The sequence below is a fragment of the Lissotriton helveticus genome, chromosome 6, assembly GCF_964261635.1.
Source record: "Lissotriton helveticus chromosome 6, aLisHel1.1, whole genome shotgun sequence".
NCBI classification, from domain to species: domain Eukaryota; kingdom Metazoa; phylum Chordata; class Amphibia; order Caudata; family Salamandridae; genus Lissotriton; species Lissotriton helveticus.
This window is the reverse complement of record NC_136067.1, coordinates 1,222,785,956-1,222,813,207: the sequence shown is the minus strand read 5'-3', so window position 1 is coordinate 1,222,813,207 and position 27,252 is coordinate 1,222,785,956. Positions and strand designations below refer to the sequence as shown.

General features: G+C 41.5%; 1 protein-coding gene across 1 annotated transcript in view; it reads left to right on the top strand.

Annotated features, from left to right (window-relative positions):
- The window catches only part of RNF217 (ring finger protein 217), a 368,186-nt gene extending 341,549 nt beyond the window's left edge, over positions 1-26,637 (top strand). Inside the window, exons 5-6 of the mRNA XM_078648938.1 lie at positions 180-251; positions 19,643-26,637. Coding sequence (XP_078505064.1) covers positions 180-251; positions 19,643-19,716 — 146 coding nt within the window. The 3' untranslated portion in view covers positions 19,717-26,637. The remainder of the gene's footprint in view (positions 1-179; positions 252-19,642) is intronic.
- Positions 26,638-27,252: the final 615 nt, after the last annotated feature.

The following is a 27,252-nucleotide window of genomic DNA, read 5'->3' as shown; positions in this document are numbered from 1 at the left end:
GTTGGTTGTTTGTCACTGGGAAAATATCCATCTATTAATTAGTGGAGAAACCAGAAGCATATTTCTTTTATGGTCATTGAAGACCGCAGGCATTCTATTGGGTATGAAGAGTTCACATTTATGAAACTGATGTACTTGACACACCAATGTTGTCAACACCTTCTGTGTTTGTTTTTCAGCTGGGAAGTTACTTATTGCACCTCTACTTTTGATTCTGGGACTGGCGCTGGGTGCCATCGCAGTTGTAGTAGGTAAGAGTCCAAGTCATTTTTTATGTGTGATCTGAAATTCATGTTGATCAGAAGTCGTTGATTTTACTTGGGGCTAAGGGTCAAATGACACGCTGAAGCAATGTAGATTATTATTTTTTAATCTAAGAGCAATAATGTATTGTGAAAGGTGAAAGGGAGCTTTAAACAAGTGTCAAGAGACAGAGGAAAATCATTCGGAGCCACTAAAATGATTTATCAAAGTAAAACATTCCCCGAAATGACAGAAAAAGAGTTTCAATATTCAATACCTCCACATGACTGATGACATAACACATGAAGCTGCACACACCCTCTGGCACAAAGTACATATCCACAACAATAAGTCTCCACAACCCAGCTTGAATGACAATTCATCTATCGGCTTTACCTCTTCCATTTTATACAAACCAACTCAACTTTTTAGATTCCTTTCCAGAAAGAAATGTTATGTTCATAGCACAGGACACAAGCCATGGCCATTACTAAGATGGGGTGGCCACCAATTATCACAGGTGACCAAAACCAGGTAGGTCATGCTTGTAATAGTTCAGTAATGGCTGCCAGTATGCACAACTATCAAGTATGCCTAACATATATCAAGGAGGGCCATTATTATGCCATGGCCACAAATTATACCATAGTTGGACACAATTGTGCCAGAGATCAGTTTGGTATGATAGGAAGCAGTATATATGTTTTCTGGGCCTTGGCACCAGGCATAGCTTCCAGAGATCAACCCCGTTTATCAGGGAGATGCACAATACCAAACACACCGACAAACACACACATAAATGTGCATACATGCCCACATAAAGGTGCATGCACAGTGAGGCTCAAAAGTGAATCTCAACACTGCCTCCATTTTCTGCTCTCCTTAACTGCAGGGCAGATTGTGCACTCAACTCACACCTTTTCTCTCTTGCTCATGTCAGCCCAAACCTAGCAGACTGCTCTAGCTTCAGGATTGGTTACTGCTGGCACGCATCCTTTCTGGCCATTGTTCCCACACATAATGTGACTGATAGTTTGGGCTTAAATTGCCACTCTCCTGGTGACTTTACGAGATTGAAGGTGGATATATATGGACTGGTGAAGGCTCCCAAAGGCCAACACGTTGTGTGTTTCAGTCTTAGCATGAGGCCCTCCCTTTGTTTTGGATGGCTAAATCTCTGAAGGACTTGAAATTTCCATAAACCCTCTGAATGATATAGTGGTCTGAGTTTCACTTTGGAGAGCTATTTCAAAGGTTCTGACGAGCTACCAGCAGAACCCAAGCTACTCAGTGACCCATGGTTTAGAGAGACTTCTAAGGCATGTCAATGGTTTTAGTACTCATAACTTCCTAATGTTCTCTGCATATCTGTACAGTCTCTGGAGCACTTAAAGTGAGGAATAGGTTTCAAGACCTGAACCAACCAGTACTTTGAAATTTCATGTTCCTTGGATTACAGCCAGCATGAGTACATCACTGAGCAAAGCTTCTTTTTAATTCTCAACAGTTATCCTATTTTGGTTAGTTTTCTACATTATTATTAAACCGTTTTGTGCCACTCAAAAAGCATCTGTTCTGGTTGTGATGAGGAGAAAAACATAATCTGCACGTAAACTATAAGTAAACTAGGACTATAAGAAGAAATAAAGGATGGACGACCAAAATTAAAAATGTAAAAAAAATAAAATCTTTCCACGATAGAGCCTTGATTAGGCACTTCCCAATGTGACTGAATATCAGAACAGTATTCTGAATATGCCATACAATCCATTTTCTTGAGCGCCTAGCTATGTTTTACTACTTGCTGCTACTTTCTAAGTATATGAGAAAGAGCTGTTAATAACCGCAAAGTAAAGCGTTAATATATCTCAGTTTACCTTCTAATAAAAAATAGGAGGTTCTCTGTGCCACGCAAAAAAATTATAGCCACGCAAACATTAACACAGGAGAAAATACATGACTGTTGGAGTGATGAAAATTATTAAGTCTCCCCTCTCCAAACGAATTGCGTGCTCACTTTGTTAACCTTTTTACATCTGAATTGAAAACATCAGTTGGCCATTTATCAACTTACCACCACATCAAACATATGCGCACAGTCTGCTCCTGTTACCCGAAAAAACGAGCTCTGTACTTTCTTTAATATCTAGAATGTATTTCATCCGGGCTGGTGTAATATAGATGCCAAAGTGTAAAATAATTTGTCAAAAACTATTCTATGAGCTTCTGAAATGTTCCTGTCATTCGCCATGGCTTGCGTACAAATGATGATTCAATTATTCAGGATAGTTTTAACTTTCAATTTTCAAAACTGAAGTCGAATGTTCTAGATCAGTGATACTATAGTACATGTTTTTATTTAGCAATACAACCTCTCTACTAGCCACTGCCTTTCAGCCAAATTGTTTGTGCTAGCTTTCAAACTACCTGCTCAGTCTGAAAATGCCCAAATATCAGCAGTTGTTGGACTACCTTTCAAGAAAGTAATCAAGATCACAAAATTGCCCTACTTCCAGCATCCTAAGTGTACAAAGGTTATAAACATTTGAAAACTGTAGATTAGTTCTGAAAAATTAAGGTTATTCCTAAAGGGATGTTAATGTTAATGCAACTTATAAAGCGCGCGTATACCCTGAGGTGTCTTGGCGCTGAACTGGAGTAAAACCTGTGGGCGGGAAGGTAACAAAGCGTCTAGTTTGAAAATAGCCACGTTTTTAACTATTTTCTGAAGAAGGAGAGGGAGTTCAGCCCTCTCAACGATACAGGGAGAGCATTCCATAATGTTGCTGTACAATAGGCCGTGCTCCGACCTCCCCAGCTGGCGGTTTGGATCTTAGGAACCAGCATTAATCGGGCGTTTGTCGATCTTAGCTGCCTACCTGGATGGTACCATGAGAAGAGATGTTTCAAATGTACCTGTCCTGCCCCATTCAATGATTTATGGGTCAGGCAGAGAGCCTTAAACTTGGAACGTTGCCCCACAGGCAACCAGTGAAGATTCCATATCTCCTCTATGATCGATTGGTGCTTGGGGATTTTCAGTAAAAGCCTGGCTGCAGCGTTCTGTACCATCTGGATCTTCTTTAGATGTTTCTTTAACCCAAGGTATAAACCGTTACAGTAGTCCAACTGAGGCAGCACCAGGGTGGTCACCACTGTTTTTCTAAGATCCTGAGGGATAAATGGTAAGACCTTTTTGAGTTTCTACAGCAGATAGAAGGCAGCTGAAACTATAGCATTAATTTGATGCGCGTAAGTTATCTATCAGGACTCCGAGTTTTTTTGCCTTCTTCACTGGTTCCGGAGTCCGTCCCAGTTCAGCCGGCCACCATAGCCCATCCCATTTTGGCTGTAAATTGCCGAAGGTAACCACTTCGGTTTTATCAGAGTGGAGTTTTAAACAGTGTCTACCCATCCAGAGTCTGATTTCCCTCATGCAACATTGAAATTGCACTGCCTGGGATAAGGTGTTTTTGTAAGCCGCAACGACGATCTGAGTATCGTCGGCATAGGATGTCAAATTGAAGCCAAACTGCTGTATTAAAGGTGCAAGTTCAGAGACATACATGTTAAACAATGTGGGGCTTAATGACGAGCCCTGGGGGACCCCACATGGTAGAACATAGGGAGAAGCCTGATAATGGTCAAGGGAAACGCTCTGCCTTCTGTTCTTCAGCAAGGATGAAAGTAGTGCAAGGGCGAGATCCTTAATCCCTAGAGATTCAAGGCGTACGAGTAGAGTGTCGTGGTGCACGGTATCATAGGCCGCTGATAAATCGAGGAGAATCAGAACAGCGGCACCACCCTTATCCATTACTGCTCTGATCTCCTCCATTGCCTTGATGAGGGCTGTCTCCGTGCTATACCCAGAACGGAAACCGAACTGGAATGGGTCGAGTAGTTCATTCTCCAGGATGAATTGAATAAGTTGGCTATTCATAATTTTCTCAACCATCTTGGCAGAGAAAGGGAGCCTTGCAATCGGGCAGTAGTTGCTAGTTGTGGAAGGATCTAGATTAGCTTTTTTTAGCAGAGGGAGAATAATTGCGTCTTTCCAGACTGTCTGAAAAGTTCCTGATAAAAACATATTGTTAAAAATGTTGGTTAAGATTGGGCTTACCTCCCCTGCAATGTTTTTAAGCACTGCCGGGGGGCATGGATCTGAAGGGGAACCCGATTTGGTATCTTCAATAAGTTTTTCCACAAGCTCATTGGATACCTGTGAGAAAGTCAGCAGCTCATTTTTTCTGTGGGACAAAACGATGGGGTGCCTCTCATTTGCCTTGTTGGAAGTGGTGGTAAAGATACTATATATATCGTTGACTTTATTCCTAAAAGCGCTAGCTTTACTATCACATAAAGATTGACTGCTCTTTGGTAGTGGGCTGTTAATCGGACTTGTAAGCTTCTTCGCAACCTGAAACAGTTGTTTGACTGAGTTTTTAGATGATTCTATCTGTTTAGTGAAGTAAGCCTTTTTCTCTGTGGTTAAAAGATTTTTGTAATTAGCTAACGCGTTTGTAACTCTCTTTTTCCTCGTCTTCATAGTTTACTCTCCAAAGCCTTTCCAGTCTACAACATCTTTGTTTCTCTAGACACAGGGCTTCCGTGAACCAGGGAGCCAAGGGTTGGCTGCGATTTTCAGTGCTTTTGCCTTTTGATACTGTCGCTGGAAAGGCACTATTCATCCAGTCATTGTAACTCTCAACTGCTTGATTTACCTGTTGACTCATACTCGGACATGTCTGAATATGTTGGAATTCAAGCAGATTAATATCTATCTTATTCCATGCTTTGAAAATTTTTCCCTGATCTTTATTAGAGCAGGCTTCTAAAATGATTTGGGCGGGGTAATCAAATAAAATCAAAGAGTGGTCTGACCAGGCCAAAGGAAGTGTATTTTTTACTGTCACTCCAGTAACAGAGGTAAAAATACCATCCTGGGTGTGCCCTGCCTGGTGTGCAGGTTTATGAACCAGCTGAGTGAGCCCCATCATATCGATGGATTCCGTGAGCATCAATGTATCCTTATCTGACATCAAATCTAGATGTAATTTAAAGTCCCCCAGGATAGTAAACCTTTTTGTCATAAAATGGGGTTCCAGCAGTGAGTCTAGGTTAGTAAGAAAGTTAGTCCTTGAGCCCGGAGGGCGGTAAGCCAAAGTTCCCCTAGAGGTGTTTTTGGAGTTTAATTCTATCGAAAAATTCAATCCTTCGTAGAACGGGTTAACCACCGAAGAGAAAGTGGCTCTAAGGTGTTTGCGATAAATGACAGCAAGACCGCCCCCTCGCTTCAAGGGTCTATCAAATCTTGATGAAGCAAAGCCCTGAGGCACAGCGACCAGAAAATCAGGGTCGGACGATGGATCTGTCCATGTTTCTGTGAGAAATAGCATATCCAAGTTATATTGCAGGATGGTGTCTGCTATTTCTACTTTGTGGTTCGCGAGTGACCTTACGTTGATCAGACCACAGTGACTCTGCCTGTCTAAGGGTCTGTGTAAGCTTTAGTTTTGGGGCAGCTATCAGACCGAGTTCAATCAGATGGAAGTCAGGGAGAATAAAACCACAAGGACAGGTGAACTGGTAGGGCCTAAGTTCCTTGTCCAACATACATCTAGTGCAACCTAGATTATGATCATACTTATTAAAAGTGTGTAGCTCTATGCTAGAGTATTGCACAACACCGATACCTAAAGGGCCAGGGGGTATGGCCCTGGGCCTGGTCCAGGCACGGACGGGCGCAGACGGGCTTGCCTTCGGCGCGCCCGCTGCGCGCGTCCGCTGCATGCGCGTTTAAGTATGGTGGTGGCGGAGAAACTAGACCGCGCACCACTGGAAGTAGGGAATCCTAACCCGGCTCTAACGGCCGGAACTGGCTACCCGATCAGTGTGCCCTCCGCACAAACAGCACGCAGCTGTGGCGGACCGGGGCAAGATCGGAACAATCTAAAAAGGTGAGTAGTATTAGGAGTCTAGTAAAGGTAAAGAAAATTGCCCCCCTCCCAAATGCACAACATAAAACGAATGAGGCAGCAGCACTACGATACAGTTATAATTTAAATGATGATTCTAATAAAGGAAAAGTAGTAAAAATATTTAAATTTGACTAAATATGACAATGTCATTAAACTTTTCACTTAGACCTTATATGTTATCCAACCCTATTTAACATTCAAACTCGGTGGATATGAAAGATTTTTACTGACTCGTTTAGGTTCAATATCTTTCATCGATTGGTGACCTTTCCTCACACAAACGACGATTTGTCCTTGTGATGAAGTATCTTCCCAATCCCTGATCCATATAGCTTTATTTTGTACATTTTACAAGGAACCCAGGAAAAGTTGGTTATTGACAATTTTAAAAACTTTGTGTCTTCACATATGTCCCCCAGCATTCCTCGTCTTACAATTCTTGGAGGTAGAATGCTTTGCTAAAAACATTGCTTGTTTCCTCAAGTTTTGTGTTAAGCACAGATCTAACCTTGATTAAATTCTGTTCTGTTAAAACTGCTCAAACAAACCTTGCACTATCCTCCAATTCACAACTTGTTTCCTATTGATATTTTAATGTGGATTTTAATCCGGGGACTTTACTCATTGGTTAGTTTGTCATTCCCTTTTAATTCTTGTAATTTTAAAAATTATGAAGTTGTATTTATTGTCAATACACATGTGTTTTTAAACGCACTTTTATGGTTTTTTCCAACCTATGAAAAACCGAATAAAGTAATTTGAATTAGTGGCATAGTGGAGAGTAGCGCAGAGTGGAGTGGAGTGGCGTGGAGTGGCGTGGAGTGGCAAGGCGTGGCTTAGAGTGTAGTGGCGTAGCGTAGAGTGTAGTGGCGTGGCGTGGCATGAAGTGGAGTGAAGTAGCGTAGAGTGGAGTGAAGTGATGTAGAGTGGAGTGAAGTGAAGTGAAGTGGAGTGGAGTGAAGTGAAGTGAAGTGGAGTGGTGTAGAGTGGAGTAAAGTGAAGTGGAGTAATGTAGAGTGGAGGAGCATAGAGTGGGAAGGTGTAGAGTGGTGGGACATAGAGTAGAGTGGAGGGGCGAAGAATGGAGTGCATAGAGTGGAGTAGAGTTGAGTGTCAGAGAGTGGAGGTGTGAGCAGTCATAGGAGTCAGAAACAAAGGTCTGGACAGGAAGGAGGTGACATCTCCCTCCCTGGCAGGATGCCTAATGAAGTGGCAGATCAAGACAGTGAGCTTCAAAGCTTACACCGCTTCTGATATGCAACCAGGCTGCCTCCCGAAGGAGGAAACGGCCCTCCCTCTGCCCCAGGCATATTTGCACCCAGGCTGGTGGGAACATTAAGTAGTGCAGGAGATGTATACAGTGAGAAGGCTGTACAGACCAGGTAGCCCTAGGGTGGTCTTGGTCTGTACAGCAAAGGAAGGTTTCTGCCATTTTAAAAGGGGCAGAATAGAGTTCTAGGTAGAAAAGGTGGCACACACCACGGGATGTGGAGGGGCGAATTTGCAACAGAGGACAAAAAAAGACTCTAGATTGTTAATGGCCTTTTTATTGATTTTCTCAGCAAATATCATTGAATTTTTTATTTTACTAAAATTATATGCATAATGTTTTGCTAAGTTAAAGGGGCTTTCAGCTATTTCTCTTCAACCATCAAGCTATTGTTGTTGCATTCACATGTATTTTCCTCTCAGTAAAACATAAAGCATAGGGGCAGTAAGTCAGTCCACTTCTGCCTTTGGTTAACTTCACTGTGACTGACAGCGTTCTGTTTTTTCACTAGGAGCACATCTTCACGCCAGGCCATTCCTTTAAGTGCCAGCAACTGCTGTGCTGGGTGTTTTGAAGCCATAAAATAATTTCGCTTTTTAATTTTGCCTAGCCAATGTTTGTGTTTCGATCGATGAGGACCCGTTAGTTTCACAGACAAAAGGTGTTCTAAAAGCCATGACAAAACAAAACAAGGATTGACCAAGCCCAGCCAAGGCCAGACCTATTAACTTTCAAAATGTCAAAATATGGTGTATAAACTTTGACCTCAAATTCATTTCCAACCAGTGCTTTAAATGGGCCGGTACTCTAAGGTACTGAGTACCGGCATTTCTTATTTTTATCACTCTGTTTACTGGCACCTCTCTAATGCAGTGGAGTGTACCGGTACTCATGAAAGGGTAGGCGCATTGGCCTCTAGGGGTGGTAGCCTCTCTCTTTGACCACCAAAGCACTTCTGTAGCCCTGAGCTGAGCCCCGCTGAACTATTCAGCGTGGGCTCATTTGCATGATATCCGGGTGTTCATCATCATGCTGTGTTGCAAGGAATCGAGGCAGCCCGTTGACAGTGCAGTGAAGAAAGACATGGGAGGTAAGTAGGTTAAAAGGGCTTCAATCCCACCTGATTCTTTTGTGTGTGTCTGCTGATGTCGGTATGTTTGTCTGCTTATATCTGTGTGTTTGTCTGATTGTGTACACGTGTTTTGTGTGAGAGAAAAGCGAGAAAATATTACAAAATAAGGAAATGTTAAAATATCCCTTTGTTTGGCTTTCCTTTTGTATAGCGAGTTAACCGGTTTTGTTTATAGAAACGAATTTCTCATGTGCTTTGGTATGTGCTGCTGCAACTAGTAAAGAAGTCAATAAGCATCGATATGTCTTGCCTTTAGCCCCGCCCACTCGTCCCATTTAAATGATTACCTGCACTTTTTTCCCCCCAACTAAATCACTGTTTCCAACCATTATTTATAACATGGGTCCAGTAGCAAAATGCAGACACTAGCGTGCTACTTAATGTTGACTATGTCCCCTGATATAGCTTCAGCGATTTATATGTATATGTCAGTGGCATAAACAAAACTGATCTATAACAATTGAAATGACTAGCTGTGTGATGGTTTGTGTTTTTGGTGCTCCCCTGACTCATCTTGCTTTTGCTGCCCTCTAGTGGTTCGACACTCCACTATTTTAAAGAAGAAATTCGTTCCTAGGAGCCTGCCCACGATCAGCATTGGCTCTCATTTTTAGCCTCAAGCTACTTCAAAACGCACCAGTTTATTTATTCTCTTCTCTGGTTATGGAGAACCCTGAGATTCGGCATACTCCTCGGATGTCGGTGGCGTCTTCTCCTGGCGCGTTACTTCACCAATCCCTTTTGTATCTCTCTGTTTGAGACGGTATTACGGTTATTTAAATAATATGCCTGAGATTCCGCCATCCCATGCATTTCCATTAAGGGTGTGAAAACATGGGCAAAACGTTTTGGAAGGGAAGTGACCGTTTGGGGTGTTTTCTTGAGTCCATTATGCTGCTGATATCTTTAGCAGCGTTAAAACGTAACGCTAGTGCTCTCTTCTAGATCCAGCGCGTGGAGATATCGCCACCTTGTGGTAATAAGCAGATTTTTATATCAAAGCTGTTTAAGGTCGAGGTCACTGTAGTCGTGCGTAAGTGCTGTTACATAAACATCTAAACTAGAGCTATATTTCTCTTTGTCCCTGGTCCGTTATTTTCTATCCAGCCTGCACAGAGAATGCCTGGTATTTAGGCTAATGCTCTCTGAAATAGACTCTTTCACAGGCCAGGTCGCTCATTGTGACATTTATTTCAAGTCGTTCTCTGTCCGTCAACTTTGGATGAGTATACTATTCCCTTAATATAGTGTGTAATATTGTATGTACCCGACCCTTTTCCTTAGAAATAAATCTATAATGTTTTGCCGTCACACAAACGTGTCACAGTGCGGTCAATGGAAGCCATTTTGTATCGAGGTAAAATATTTGTCTTTTGTCTGGTCTCTAGAATGGAGCCGTTGATGCCAAGGTGCCGCTGTTCTTCTTAAATGTTTCCCGACCACTTATTCCTCGAAGAGCCTGTTCTAAGGTCCTTGGTGATGAGAAGGGCCTCTTCTAAGCTTATAGCTGAGGTTTCATGGAGTGTACCTGTCCACATACCAATCCAATGCAAAAATGAATCTTGTTATTATTAAGTTCCTTTTCTGAGATTCCAGACCTGGCCCAGCCAAAATTCAACTTCCAGGGTCAAATTCCTATTTTTTTTAAGCTAAATTTGATAAAGCAACATACGAATTGCAGAAGGTAATAGGAGGGGGCTATTTAAGCAGTTACAGAGTGTCGGAGCGCTGCAGTAGAGGACTGACACCGCGGCAGGCTCGACAGCGTTGTATTTCACCTCTGGTACTGCTGATTATTAGTTTAAATATTTTTTATTTCTTGCCTTTTACTTGCTGGCAACTCTCCGGTCCACCGCGGCTTCTCTTGAAGGGCCGTTTGATGTGGAGAGGTGTGCCTGGGAGATCAGCTACACGCCATTAGCGGCGGCCATCTCTCGGTGGTTGGCATGCGAGTCTTCTAGGAGGGAGCTATAAATCCGACACAGCACGCGTAAGCGGGCAGCCGGTGCGCCCCGGAGACAAGCCTTCTGCGCCCGTCCGCGCCTTGACGCTGCCGGCTGACAGGAAGGGCTGCCCGGATCACAGGTCAGGTTGGGAGGGAGGTCGAGGGGAGGGGGGGGTTAAGCAGACCAGAAACTGAATTGTGGAAAAGGCCGCTTTATTAGGAACAGGTGCACATTACAAAATCATAACCTCGGCAACGCCTTCCAAAACTAGACCTCACTAAATAAATAAATGAACCTGACCCCCGCTGCCACCCTCTCACCTAAAATCTTTATGGCCCCACCACCACCCATGCAATACAACATTTAAAACATTATAACAACATTATACAAAATTACATCATCATTAATAAACATAACGTCATCATATCAATCCCGAACTTACCCATACCAGGCCCATCCTCAACCAATCACCTGCCTGCCCCTTCATCTCTGTCAAACCCTCAAAACATATGATCATCCAATCAATGACCAACTTATCCTTTCCCTGTGCTAACACAAACCTAAACAGCAATCAACCAAATTCTGACACCAACTGCCCAGAAACAACTAGACCCCGCACTGCACCTGTCCCCAGCGACAAATTACAATTAGAAAAAAACCCTTGCACCCCTGTTCCAAACAACAACGCCTTAAACAATAAAATTAAGGAGGGAAAAAAGTATTGAAAATACAAAAATTTAATAGGGAAGGAGGGGGGGACAAAAATTACCAAGCCTCCAGCCACCAGGTCACCAAACCCAAAATGGTGAAGGAGGGGAGGAGTCAAGGAGGCTTATGTGTTGGGCTGCATAAAACCTACTAAAAAGCAGCCCAACAGAAAGTACTAGAAGGTTCTGGAAAGAGAATGACCCCCACCCCCCCCCAGGGCCCTCCCAAACAGCCCGGGGGGGACCTCCCGGTGGTCGGCACCCCCCCCAAGCCCCCCTTGAGAGGGAGGTCGAGGGGGGGGGGGGGGGGGTTAAGCAGACCAGAAACTGAATTGTGGAAAAGGCCGCTTTATTAGGAACAGGTGCACATTGCAAAATCATAACCTCGGCAACGCCTTCCAAAACTAGACCTCACTAAATAAATAAATGAACCCGACCCCCGCTGCCACCCCCTCCCCTAAAATCTTTATGGCCCCACCCCCACCCATGCAATACAACATTTAAAACATTATAACAACATTATACAAAATTACATCATCATTAATAAACATAACGTCATCATATCAATCCCGAACTTACCCATACCAGGCCCATCCTCAACCAATCACCTGCCTGCCCCTTCATCTCTGTCAAACCCTCAAAACATATGATCATCCAATCAATGACTAACTTATCCTTTCCCTGTGCTAACACAAACCTAAACAGCAATCAACCAAATTCTGACACCAACTGCCCAGAAACAACTAGACCCCGCCACCCAGGAAGGAGGGGAGGGGGAGGGGCAACACCAGCTACCCCCCCCCTTTCTGCCCCCCCAATAGGAAAAAAGGGGGAAAATATGAAAAACAAAAAACCTTCAACGCTGCATAGCCAAAGACCTTGCCAAAACCTCACGTAATTCTAATAAATACAAGTCCATGCCTATTCTGGAAAGATGGACTCCATCATCCCTAAAAAACTCCACCGACTCAAAACAAATCTCTCTGTGGGAAAGTCTCCCAAAACCCAGCTGGCGGCAAAAACGAGAGACCTCGGTATTCACCTTCTTTCTGGCCCTGTCAACTGCTCTCGGATTCACCGCTCCACGCCAAATCCTGCGGGGTATCAATTTGGTACAAAAAACATGGCCACCAGTCCAAAGTTTCTTAATAGAAAGTAAATCCCTCTTCATGGCCCGCAACAGAACAACCCCTTTTGTTGCACAAAGATAATTTTCGCCTAAGTGGATCACCAAAATATCCGGGCAACAATTCCCAACCAAACTCTTGTTAAGGCAAGGAAGTAATTCCTTCCACAGCATCCCCCCTTTACCTTTCAACACAATATTAAACATTTTATCGTTAAATCCCAACAATTCTCCAAAATAACTTTGGGCAGCCTGCACACGGGCCCACTTGACGAAAGAATGGCCCACAATCCACACCGTCACCGCTTGTGATCGAGGCCCAGCCACAGAACCTGCAAAAGAGAAAACAGTGAATGCTCAAGGAAAAGAGGATGACGCATGCGCCTCCCCCGCAGTTCCCCGCACATAACGCTGAAAGCACTTAGATGACCACCGGCCCAATTTCATAATGTCCCTTTCAGACCATCCCCTGTTATGCGCCTCTGTTGCCGCACCAATATGAAAAGAGTGTGTTCCAAAGCTGTCCCCATCCAAACCAATATGCTGCAGCGCTTTACGCAAAACCATGCGTAGTTGGTATGCCGTAACTGGAGCTTTATTAATGTGCTGGAAAACCATATCACCGTCAGAACCCCTTCATAAATTGCGCCAGCGCCGAGCCAAACGCAACGGACATGTAATCTTAGGAGAACGAGCCTCCAACCACACCCCTTTGCCCAATTTCCGTTGATCCGTCTTTGAAGAAGAAAGCCACATATGAACACCCTCTTCAGAGCAAAAAACATCTCTCCAACAGATTCCCACTTTAACCTTAGACCCCAACAATTCTGAAACACGAAAGGCTCCAAAGAACATAAATGCCATCAACATGGAAAACAAACAAGATTCAAAATCATCGCTACAAACAGAAGGCAAGACAGCTAATACCCGTGCCAATGTCTGCCAAGACAAAGCGGCTCTAGACATTGTGGAACCTCCCCGTTCCCTGGCCCAACCCTCCAGCATCCTCTTGCCAATCTCACCAGCTGAAGGGGAATAACCCCAAAAAAGTTTACCCATGAAGGATATCCCTGCCAACTTGCCTGCAATGGTCACTCTAGACAAACCTTTATCCATAAGGTGCAAAATAAATTGGATCACATCTTCGGAACGGCGCCAAACCTCTTCACGCCTAGACGCCCCTGACTCCAAAAACTCCTTCCAGGCCAAAGAGTAGGCTGAACGCGTGGACAGAGAAAAAGAACCTACCACCAGTTGTAATACCCGCTGTTGCCTACTTGCCACAGATGAATCGGCATCGGGGTCGGTGATCGGTCCGCCTCCCTGGCCAATCCACGGAATCTCCCCTATTGTGAACGAGACAAAGCATCCGCAATGTCATTGTCCACACCAGGAATGTGCAAGGCTCGAAATGCAATATCATGCTTCAAACAACCCAACACAAAGACTCTCATTAGCTTCAGAACCTGCTCGTCTCTGGCTGACTGCCGGTTGACAATTTCTACTACTGCCATGTTGTCCACACCAAAAAGTACTTTCTTGTGTGCCAAGTCCACACCCCACAAAGACAAAGCCACCAGCAAAGGAAAAAGCTCAAGAAACTTTATACTCCTTCCACCATTCAACCATTCTTCCGGCCATCTCTCCGCACACCATCTCCCATTCCAATAAAGGCCAAAACCTTCACTGCCCGCAGCATCAGAAAACATTTGTACATCCCACTAAAAATCCATGTCTCGAACCAAAGGCACACCATGAAAAGAAGCAAGGAAAAATTCCCATATCCTCAAATCTTCTTTGACCCCTGCTGACAGCCGCACACGATGGTGAGGCAAGTGTCTTCCAGCTAGAGCCCTGCCCAACCTCCGACAAAAAGTCCTTCCCGCTCTCACCACTCTGCACGCAAAATTAAGGTGCCCCAACAACACTTGAATCTCTTTCACCTGCGCCTTCTGTTTCAACAACATACCATTCAGCAGTTCCAGCATTTTTGCCCTCTTATCCTCCGGCAGGCGAGCCTGCATCGTCACAGAATCAATTTCAATGCCTAGAAATGATAAAACTGTGGCAGGGCCCATAGTCTTTTCAGGAGCCAAAGGCACGCCTAGTTCCTCCATGAGCCCATGAAACGTGTCCAGAGCTGTCTGGCACTCCGCGGAGCCCGGGGAACCTACAAAGAAAAAATCATCTAGGTAATGTGTAACCAAGGAGTGACCAGAATGGTGAGTGAAATGCCACTGCAAAAAAGTGCTGAAACATTCAAAAAGAGCACAGGACATGGAACAACCCATCGGCAATGCTTTGTCCACGTACCATTTACCTTCAAAATGGATACCCAGAAGACACCAATCATCTGGATGGACTGGAAGCAGCCGGAATGCAGACTTAATATCACACTTAGCCATTTCAGCAGCTGCGCCCGCGGTCATAACAAGTGACATGGCCACGTCAACTGAGGAATATGACACCGAAGCAGCCTCCTCATCAATGAAATCATTCACAGAGGAGCCCTCCGGCCATGATAAATGCTGAATAAGTCTGAACTGTCCCTGCTCCTTTTTAGGGACCACACCAATTGGTGACACAATCAAATTCTGGATCGGCCAGTCAGAAAAAGGGCCTGCCATCCGACCTTCACGCACTTCTTTAACCAATTTATCTCGCACCACTGCCTTATGTTCGAAAGCTGACTTTAAGTTGTCTGCCCATCGCCTCTCCCTTGGCCCCAAGTTGCCTAAACGAAAACCAAATTGAAAGCCCTCCAATAACTTCTGTTTAACCGCTGCGTTCTCATAATCCTGAAGGGCCCTTTGTAACTGAGGAAGCCTAACTGGTGTATGAGCCCTTTGGCCCAGAACCCTGCGCGCCCCTACCTCCCCTCCCCCCTCTAAACTGTTGTGACGACCCTGACGCACTTGAACTTGCATGATTCCCCTGTTGGGCCCCTCCCGGCTTGGGCCCCCAGCACTTAGACAAAGGGTGCCGTCTACCACAGCCCGAGCACTCATGCCTATATTTGCAATATTCTCTGGTGCACAACCCTTTATTGAAATCCCAGCAAGCCCCATTTCCTGGGTGTGAACCTGAACCACTCCCCACCCCTCCCCGGGTGTGCTTCCCCTGAAAGGGCTGATAAATTAAAGGCAGACCACTGGCCGTGAAAATGGTCTTGCCCCCAGCGGCGGCCCCCATCGTATGTTGCCATAGATCAGTATCCAGTTCACCCCACTTTGCTTCCGAGTCCCATGCCATCCTAGCCCTGAATTCCTCATCATACTGGGCCCAAGCATATCCCCCACCAGTTAGCTGCGCTTTCCGAATCACATCCATGTATTTAAATATAGATACGCTGCGCTCAGGAAATTTCTCACAATAAACATTTGCGTAGATGAGAAAAGCCGCAGTCCAATTCTCAATCGTCAGTGGTACCTTAGGACGTTTTGCCAGCTCATATTCTTCTTCCTTTGAGCCCTCCTTAGACCTAACTTCCCGGTGGAGGAGCTTCAGTATCTCCACATACTCACCCTTCCAAATACTCTCTTTCGTTGCTAACATAAGATGAGCGCCCAACGGCTTTGTGACTCCCATATATGGCAGTTTTTTAATTTTCAACTCCTTACTGTGAAGGGGGTCCTTAACTCCCTCTATAACGTCCGTATTGGTACCACTTTCAGTCTTACCTTCAACTGAACCAAAACTGGCCTCTGTACCCACACCTGCATCCTTTACATATCTCCCTTTCAACAATCTCCCCTCCCCAACCCCCCCTTCCCTCTCCACTCCTGTCCCCACAGACACCATGTTTGGTTTGGCCTGTGTAAGTGCTCTCTCACCTGGCTCTAAATGAATCGCCTTTGACGCCTCCTTCCGTGGCGCAGATAATTCTACCATGGTCCTTCCTCGAGGAACCCTACTGGACGTGCCATGCTCTTGTCTCTCCCTTGATTTTTCTGCAACTGACGACACCTGTAAAACACTACGGGACACATGAGAGGACTCCCCCTCCGCCCCTTCACACAGTTCTCCTTCCTCGAGAGTGTCATCGTCATAATCCAATACAACCGGCTCCATCTCCAGAAGCCCCAAATTGTCATGTGCCACAACAACTCGGGTCTTACCTAACCCGTCATTGGAAACATTAACCTCAGAATGAGTAGAACGGCTTCCTGGAGGGGGAGCAGACTGTACACGCCTTTACCTTCCCCCGTGCTGACTCTGTAGCTCCATAGCCGCCGGCAAGGCCGACCACCTAGACCTGCTATTCGTTGGGGCCAGCGAGGGTGCGCAGTCCCTTCGTGTGCTGACCGCGACGGGCTCCCTCGGTGGAATAGAGATCGACGCGCTAGGCTCCCTCCTCACTTCACCTCGGCGAAATTGGACTGGACCGCGCCCTACCGAGTCTGGACCGCCGAAATGATCCACTACCTGAAAAGAAAAGGTTTGGACTGGTGTGCTGGGGCCCCTCATAACAAAACCCCTACCAGCCCTAGTCTGCTACACCAACACTGGATCAACCGACCTAGCCTGTTAATATTTCATAAAAATGTAAAAGAAATAGAATAGAGCTGTTCAAAAGAATAGTTTGGAATTTTTAAAAGAAGCATCAAGATAGTGTATAAAAGATGGGACACAACCATCGTTTTAATCATGTTCAGTCTACCCTACAAGGACATGTGGAGAGGAGACCAAACAGAACGTAAATGATCTATTTTGGATTTCCGGAAAAAAAAAATTACTGCTTTCTCTAATATTAGGGAAAAGACAAGCACCTAGATATGTGATCTTTGAAGGACACAGTGCACATTTGAAATTCGTAAACATAAACTGAAAACACAAAAATTCAAAGAGAGTAGCTCGGTGTTAGTAAAATCTGGTTTATAGCCTCAGACACTAAATACAATTGAATTTCTTGTAAGAATGATTACAAACATGCAACACGGTTAGACCTGTAAATCAATGTGTTATCAGCATAGACAGATAACTTAATTTCCCCAGAACCATGTTTAAAAACAGATATATAGGATTACCCATAATTCTTTCCAGAAAAGGTTCTAAACATAAATAGAAGTAGAGTGGAAAGAGCACATTCTCGTCTAGTACCTCTATGTAAGTAAAAATATGAAAAGAAACATCAGTTAGCAAATACACTAGCTCTGGCGTTGGAGCATAATAATTTCACAAATGAAATAAAGTTGGGGCCAAAACCAAATCATTGGAGAATCTTAACTATATGTAGCCAATGTATACGGTCAAAAGCTTTCTCAACATTAAGGGAAAGTGCCACACGGGAAGATTTCAGTTTATAAGATTTACAAATGTTTGCTACCATCCCTGGATTAGCTGCAGCAAGCCTGCCTTTAATAAAACCAGACTGATCATGTTTAACAAGTAGCAGAACAATCAAATCTAAACATGTAGCTGAGATCGTGGCAAAATGTTTACAGTCTTAATTAGTAAGAAAAATTGGTCTATAAAGATTTCAAAAGGGTGCTCCTAGCTTTGAAATTAAAAATAAGAGGTAACACTCTAATAATGTAGGTGCAAAATAGAGAGTGACACATAAATAAGTTCAATAGAAAAACCATCGGGGCTTGGTGCTTTTGCTTTTTTGGGGGATTTAATAGCTGTCAATATTTCTTGTAATGCAATATCTGCTTCTATATCTTCAAATGTATTAGTTAAAGAGAATGGTTTGTATATGCTATAAAAACTTTGCAAAATCAGAATCACAGTGGTGAATATCTCCTTTATATATCGTGGCAGTAGTATCATTAAATTTAATAACAGAACCAATATCTTTATTTCTTGTTTTAATTTTTAAATAGTTAGCAAGCATCTTTCATGCTTTGTTCGGACCAACATAGAATTTGGATTTAAATCTTAGCAGAATATTACAAGCATCAATTGTAGCAATTTCATTTAATTCTGATTTGACTTTAATGAAATCATGGAGCTTAACAGAAGATTTGGAAGTAAAGTAGCTACATTCAAGTGTTTTGCCTTTTTTGTGAAAGGGCATTATTTTGACAATATGAATTTGTTTCCTTTTTAGATGAGATGGCATTAGTGAAAGCTCATAAGGAAGCTTTAGAAGCATCACAGTCATGAATGTATTTATCACAGGAATCAATGCATTGAAAAACAAACTAGTAAAAGGAGTGGCTTCAGAGATAAAAATGATCAGAGAAAAGGCAATTTTCAAATCTCCATCTGCCAACTTTTGAGACAATTGTGCTGATAGCCAAAAAGGTCAAAATCAGGGCATGATCATATAAAGAAATTAAGCCAATTGTAGCGGAGTGTAGACTAGATAATAAAGATTCAGTGACCAAAATATAATCAATCCTGGAGTGTGTGTTTTGTACATTTGGGAAAAAAGAAAAAAACTAACTTTTCAGAATTTTAAGTTCTCCAAACATCAAATAATGGTCTAGCAGAGATAGCAGACTTGAAAGCCTCATGGGCTTTTTAAAATTTAAATGTATACTGAAACTTTCTATCAGTAAAGGAAAATATTAACTGATTAAAATCACCCATAGAATGACATTCGAATTAGAAATATTAGCGAGTTTGATTTTAATGGTGTGCCAAAACATATGGTCAGCTTTGACACGGCCATAAACATTAAACAAAGTCACTTGCTTATTATCAAAGATAAAATTAACCTACTTACATATACTAAGATTATCACATTCAGTAGATAAAACTCATTTAAAAGATTTGTGACAAAGGACAACCCCACCTCTATGATCACTTGTCATGGAGAAAAACACTTCTCATCGGAAGGCATCTCTCTCACAAACGCTTGAAATATTTAGATATTGTGCTAGATCACGTTGGTCAATACGGTTCTTCTTGTGGGCGGTGTGCTGGAAAATGTTTGGTCAGCATGGTTCCTCTTGAAGGCAGTGTGCTAGTGCATGTTTTCTCTGTGTGGTTCCCCTTGTCAGAAGTCTACTAGATCACAACTGGTCAATGGTGCGCTTCTTGATGGTGCTGATCATGTTTGGTAAGCATGATTCCTCTTGAAGTTGGTCATTGTTGTTCCTAATGACACTTTGCAGTTATTCAATTTGACCGTAACAAAAGGAGTTGATTTGATCTGTTAATCAACCTTTCTCCAAAGGATACCATTAGAAAAAATAATAAGCCTTTTGACAAGCATTTGATTTCATCTTCACATCGATTGTACCTGTAATAGGCCCTGTTTTTAATTTCAGTTTTCTTTTCTCTTTTGCAGGTTTATTTGTGTTTCCTATATATTGCCTTTGTAAAAAGCAGAGAAAAAGGACACGGACGGGTATGCCTTGGTGAGAAATGGACCTGTTTCAGCTGAAATAATCCTGAGGGGGCTGGACATGACTGTGCAGTGAGGAGTTATGTGGGTGTACACCCATGAAGCCACACAGCCCTTGGATTCTATCAGGAGATATGCAAAAGAACATCCTTGTTATAGTCCAGCACTGCACACTAGAATATCACCTTGCAATGATGTACAAACAATGGATGGCCCATAACTGCTGCTTTTTTAAACAATGTGTTTTTTATGTTCTAAACGGTCACCTTATACATGTTGATCAGGAATCCCTTTCTTAGACAATCAAAGATGGAAATCTACCCAGACCTCAACAGAATTGTCTGGAACAAAATGTTGTTGTCTTGGACATATTTTCCTTAGGTCAAGAGAGCATGGTGGTAAACATGGTATATATAGATAAGGACCTTCGTACTCAATAGATTAACGTTCAACATCCCCTGTCAGGTTCTGCAGCCCAGCCCTATAGTTCTCACTTTATCTTTTGCTTTCTGCCAGTCAACAGAGGCCTTGGACTGGGGAGCAATGCAGAAACGTCTTCACTGGCCCCTGCTTCTATTTATCACACTCCTGTTGCCAATGCCTCGGAGGGTGCCAGTCAGAACAATATTGGGATGGGTTACATATGACTAGTGTGCATTCTGGTTTCTTGTTTTTTTTTCTCTTTACACTTTTTTTGGTTGATATTTGATAGTATTGTCCACATTGCAATATCTTGACCAAGAAACTTCCCTAATTGAGCTGTGCTTCGTGGCTGGCTAGACACCTCCTAATGAATTTGATAATTTATTGATATTCATATTTAATCATATGTCTATTTTGTTTAGAGTTGAGTGTTTACACTAAGTATTTTCTATTTTTCTGTGCAAAAATCGATATGGATTTGTCTCTTCATTTTTGTTTGTGTAGGCACCACATGCTGTAGTACATGGACTGTGCAGTAGGCCTTCACTAGGGCCCGAAGCACAGTGCCTAAGATTTTGTTTTTCAACCATGACACTGTTGTGGCTTTTAAGGGACATCATTTAATAGTTCACACTAAGGAAAATAGACCAAAAAGTGAAATAAGACATGATAAACTATGCAATAACTACTTTAGTTGCATTGGTACCTCTGAGTCCAGCTCCCTTTATCAGACATGGGATGTATTTACCCTAAGGGATTAGACTTGAATGCCAGCACTGAAATAATGATATGCTAGATTTGTCTTGCACCCAGCCCTCCTCATGATAGCTTTGCCTTGCTTTCACCCACAGACCCTTTTTCTCCACCTAGATGGATAGTGCAAAGTGCCTATTCTCTTAGAGCAAACCAAAAAGCAAATTTTTCCTATTGTTTCCAGTGAAATTTCTTTGTCAGTCTTGTTTTCACACAAGTAGCTCTTTTTTGCTGGCCCGTGATGGCTGTTTTCACATATAGGTTCTGAAGGGTGTAAATGTAATCTTACAGGCACTGCCTGAAGTGTTTATAGTTTCTCCATCCTACTTGTAGGCACAACGTTTGTGTGTCCTTTTCGGTCATAATGCTTAAAAATAGCCTTCATAACTAGAACAACATATTATGGGGCAGTGTTCTCAGTGGGTTTCAAGGAAAATGGAACTAAGTAATCCTTTTTTCCCCAAGACTGAACTACTGGGCAGTCAATTCTACGCAGAATTTTTCACTTAAAAGCACATGAACTGAGATCACTCCATTTTCTTAAGATGTAGTCTGTGGGGGTAATTTTATTAAAGAAATATTTTCCAAAACCATTGAAGAATACATATGTGATTGACTGCTTGGTCTTGGACCTAGAGCTCCCACTGGTGAGTTAGGTATGTGTCTTCACTTCTTTTAGTCTGATCTTGTGCATGCACTGTCCACAGGACTTGACGGCGACACAGGCCCTGCATCTTCTTCGTCACCCTCCATCTTAAAAAATTAAACAGCCTCACAGAAGAAAGTGTACCATAATCCTTGCTTTACTTGTTATTTCGAAATATTTGGCCAACATATGTAATGCCCCTTCAGATGAGTTAGATATGCGCTTCTCCTTATATAGTAGCAGTGTCTTGTGTGTTGTCCACAAGATTTGACAGAGTAACAGACAGTGCTGCCACTTTCCAGCCCCTTCCCATGAAGATAATCAACTTTGTGGAAGAAATTATATCAAAGTCCTTCATTTTTTGTTGACATATCACTAGTCAGTCTATTTACCAGTGCTACAAGGGAAATTTATTTTCTGTGCAAAATAGAATGAAATTAAAATACATTTATTTTGCATTACTACTGAAAAATATGTTCACAAGCAGTAAAACAGAACACGATAACAAAAGCCCCTTATTTTAACATGAAATAGGAAAAGTTTCAAAATATATCAATTAATGATATAGTAAGCATGAAACTCAATTTTGATATGAGAAAAACTAAAACCTACAAAATATCTTGCTAGACTTACAGAAAGAAAACATGTTTAGTTATTACAGTTATGTTTATGCATATTTCAATGATAAGATCAGTGAGGATTTCTAGAATGCAGCAATGTGGCTGTTTTAATGAGGACTTAAAGGGTCTACAGATTGTTTTGATGGATGATTGAGTGACAGATGGACCTAATTTCAGCAAAAAACTACATTCATGTTAGAGGCCAAGGACATCTAGCTGCTGATGGATCACCTTAGAACCGCAAACAAAATCAAGGTAGCCATGACATCTTATTATATCTTGAAAGTTGTATTTACCTCCTTTGACACCAGCATTTTGTACCAAACAACACAATCTAAAAACATAATTATAGTGAGAAACAAAAATAAATCTCGTGCAAATGTCATAATGCTAAAAACTTTGTAAATTTGCATATAAACAAATGTTTGCAATTTTTACTTTGCCAAAATAGATTTAAAAGAAATGCAGCAGTTTTCACAACAACATAAACAACTTCAATGGGGTTTAAAATGTAAATTGTTAAACTTTTGAAGCAGATGAAATAGCAATATTTCTCTCTTACTTCCAGGTTGGAACTTGTAAAACTCACAAATACAATTTACATTTTAATTCCATGGATTATTTAAAATGTAAACGACCCTCTTTAGCATTAATCCAACATTTTCATGAACTTTTACTGGACATTTTCCATTAGCCATAATATTTGCCAGAGCCACACTGCAAATCCTGTCTAGGGCCAACATTAAGTGTCCAACAAAGAAAAAGTGATGTGCAGACTTAATCTACACATTTTCCCTAAAATCTTGTTAGACTTCATTTCTCACTAATTATATATATATATATATATATATATATATATATATATATATATATATCCAGAAGATACTATAACATTTTTAGAACCTAATGTGTTCTCTTGATCACACAAAGTAACTTTGCTTCTCGGAACAAATGTTAGTTAAAGGTGGTAATCCTAATCCTGAAGCATCTTGTGTGCTAAATGGATTGCATCCTAGAATCCTACTAGGGTTCTTTACCTCCTTGAGATGTCCATGCTATGGCAGTGTAGCTCAAGTTAGTATGAATGTCACTTTAGAGACTCTTACCTCTTAATGTTTAGATATTATTGATATGGCGTGGGCTTCTAGTTATGCATTCAGTCAACACTGTTGTGGATTTCCACTTTAGAGTCTGTGTTCTTTGCTTATGAAATATTTCACAGCAGTTTTAGTGATGATAATTCTTGCCATCGCCTTGGAAATCCCTGCATAGTTTCTCAAGCTTTAGAATCTTCTCATGTGTTTGAAGGAAGCAGGGCTGGAATTAAGAGTTAAGATTTACTATTGTAAGTCCAACTTTCTATGTCCTAAGCCTGGTTACTTCACAGTGCCCTTCCACCATCCCCTCTGCCATGTACCTAAATAGATACTCAAGGGTTTGAGGGAATCAGGTCAAACTTTGATATGCAGGTGGGACTGCTGGGTGAAAATGCATCTCAGAGTCTTATCTTTTCAGTGCTGTTCCACATTATTTAGTTCTGTCCATCAGAAAGACTTTCCACATGTTTGAGATAATGGGATTTAGATCTGATACGACTGGAGTTAATATGGTGGGTACCTTGTTCAAATTTATCCCTCATTCACTCCATCACCGCTCTTTAGAGAGGAACACTTAATATTTCACTATTCATTCCACTTAAAAACTTGAATGGTAGTGACTTGTCAAATCCAATACATTTATTCTTTCTTTCGCTTCCTTACTTCACTTGAGAATTTCACATGGGTAAAGAAGAAATGAAATAGTCTATCCTTGACTGGATATGATTTTGAGCGTTAACATACCTACTTGAGTTCTTTCTTCAGATCCTGCTTTTTACCTTTTTGTGCCTTTGCAAATTCTTACTGGTAAAAAGCAGAGACAATATTGCTTTTTTACTAAAATAGTTAATTGCTTCCCTTTAAAGACATTACTGTCCTTCAGGTAGTGATACAAATTCTACCAGTTTTAACATTTCTTGTTTTAGCCATGACCCTGCGCTTCCACAACCGAGTCATTTGCACTGAGCTGTATGTTTGCTTGGCTTAAAATGGTGACCTACATATAGCAGATATTTTGGCATACTCAGGGATTTGCATTCCTTTCTGAAACATGCACTATGATTCTTATCCTCCAGTAACCCAGTTGTTCTTTTCAGTAATAAAGATGTTTTGAAGGAATGCTTTTCATTAGGTTCATCAGAGCTCACTGTAACGCTAAAGGCCGCCTTTATGAAATAATGCTAGATGGGTTCCATAAAGAATTAAGGTAGTTAACTTTAGGTGGGCATTATTAAAGATATTTTGTCACAGCATTATGAACAAAGTGGTGTTGCTGAGAAGACTTTACTCAATGCAAGAACTTGTCACTTATAAACCTGCAGCATATTTTACAAGTTTCATTCAGTTTTCCACCTACTCATTATTGGGGCCAAATACACATTTTATGCTGTATTCCACAGCCATTTGTTTCAGCCACAACTCCTGAGTTTGAGGCAGCAGGTGCCAAAAAAGGAGCAAATGGATTGGAAATGCTGACTTTGCATTTTCAGGTTCTTGGTTGATTAATGTATGCCTGCTAGTAATGTGAAGAAATAAGGATTCTATAGGGGAAAGAGCCCAATGTTTGCCAATAATCAGGCCATTACAAAAACATTCCCTGTGTCAATCAATTTTCAAAGATTAGTTTGCCAAAACTATTTTAAATCTAAATCAATCGAAGTTTGTTCATCACATGAAAGTTGTATCTGCTTGGTGAAAGATTGGAAGCTTTTTTCAGAATAAGTTCAAACTTCAGAATACAAACCCATTCAGTAAAAATGTGGAATGCTTGTTGTAGTTAGCCCAAAAAGAAATTGGTTGCATTTTCTTTTTTAAGCTATTACAATCCAAATGTTGAAGATAAAGGAAACTTCAGTCAGATTAACAAGTATCTTACTCTCTGGTGAACATGTCTGATAGCTTGCAAACGTTCAAAGTGGTATACGATGAAATACAGGTCCCCCAATAGTTTAGAAGGGAGGAAATGCAAAATTATGTTTTATGGAATATATTCTATTTTGACGTTTGGATAAAAGGGGTATATTCTTGTTTCAGAAAATACATTTGCCATTCACTCTAGTTATGTGCCAGGGCACATCAGCACATATTGTAAGTGTACTTGGCAATTTAATAAACTTTGATTCCTTTATATAGGTTAAAATTAGCTTTGTGGCGTACATTCATGTTCATAGCTGTTGTCAGATTATATAGTTAAATTCTGTCTGTTTGTATAGTCTGATAAAAGCTGGTCCTCTCTGGTTCATAAAAGGGTGGTTTTTGTATGCTTTCCTAGTTTTATGTGTTCAACATGCATACATCATATACATTTGTGGCAGCGTGTCACAATTCTGGCAAAATATTTATCAATTTGCCTATCAAATGCGTTACCCTCTCAAATTTACCATGCACTTTTAATCTATTCCTATCTGATATAACTCTTTTATGTGCAGCATATCTTCAGTGAACATTGCACTCATGTATGCATGACAAGTTTTTGGGTAGATAAAAACAATTGTCTGCCTCCTATTCTATCACTTTTGCACACGCATTTCTGATAAACTACACATTAGAAGTAAATCTAGGTACATTTTTGGGTGGGTATGGCTGTTTTTCAACTCAAGCTTACAAAACAAATTATAGCACAGAACTCAACAGTTATGCAATCAAGCATTTGGAAATAATGGGGAAAATCGATCTGCCCACACCCCAAAAGAAAAAGTGCCTCATGATAAGAATAGATGGCAGTAAGACTAATGTAATTGTTGTGTGAAAGTCCAAATCTGAATCTGTGGTAGTCTAGTCCACTGTCCTCGTTGGTCTATACCTCGATCTTCATGAACATAAATCAAGCTCAGCTAAATGTGTGACCATTTAATGTTCTTCATTCATTGAAAATAAATTCAAGTGGTTCCCCTGAAACTTTCTACCCAATCTCCAAGATTTAATAAAAGCATTTTGATGCCGAATTACAATTTGTGATGTCACTTCCTGCCTGCTCAAGTAAAACGTGGCTGACTATGTACGTTTTTTTTTCTTATATTGTAATGTATTTACTTTTAATAACTTGACTTTCCTTGTCTTCCAAGATAGCAACTGAGATTTGTTTCTATGTTACGTATTTTCCTGATCCGAAATAGGATTGATTGGGTATCTGGATTACTCAAGGACTCATGTCCAGGATCACCATTAATATCATTTCTGCTGCACACCTGTTGGAGTAGGGAAATGGCTAGAAAAGTAACGGTAGTTCTTCCTGAATAATGATGTCCATTTCCATCTTAGAAAGTGCCTTCTGTCTAGACCGCTGTGAAATGTGGCTACCTTCCTAAAACGTTGGCAATGCAATTTTTCTTTGTTTACATTACCATTTTCCATTAAAATTCGGTTGCTTAATCAATTAAAATGTAGGATTGACAAATATTCCTGTTTGTACTTCATTCATTTTGACTTATGTTTGGTGTTGTTTGATGTATCTCTTGCCTTTGTATTGATTCTTTAGCTTTTTATTGCATGTATTCTAACGATGTGATGTTTCGAAAGCCCACACCATTCCATGGCGTGAAGGTTTCGCAAAAAGCGTCACATTAGTTATCTTCAATCTCTTTACACTTTCCAAGCAGACACACCTAAGAAAAATCAATAAATCTAGCAGGGATTTGCACCGTGCAGGTACTTCAATCAATATGATGCAACAGACACCATATGGGGTTCTGGTTACCCTCATGAGGCACACGCAATAATTTTTTTAAATTTTTTTTTTTGAGGAGAGCCAAAAGAAAACAGTCGTTATTTATACATCACCAAAAATGTTTTACACTGTAAACAAATCGCATCCTAATTCCAAAGAACACCATTATCAAATTAACAATCAGCAAAATAATCCCAAACCCTCGAAAATTTCTTAGTTGCCCACACCCGCTTAGCATAAGTTTCTACAAAACATTTTGTACGTTTCATTTTACTCAACCATTTCTCAAGCAAAGGTATTTCCACTGATCTCCAATTTAGTAAGATCAATGAACAGGCAACCAGCAT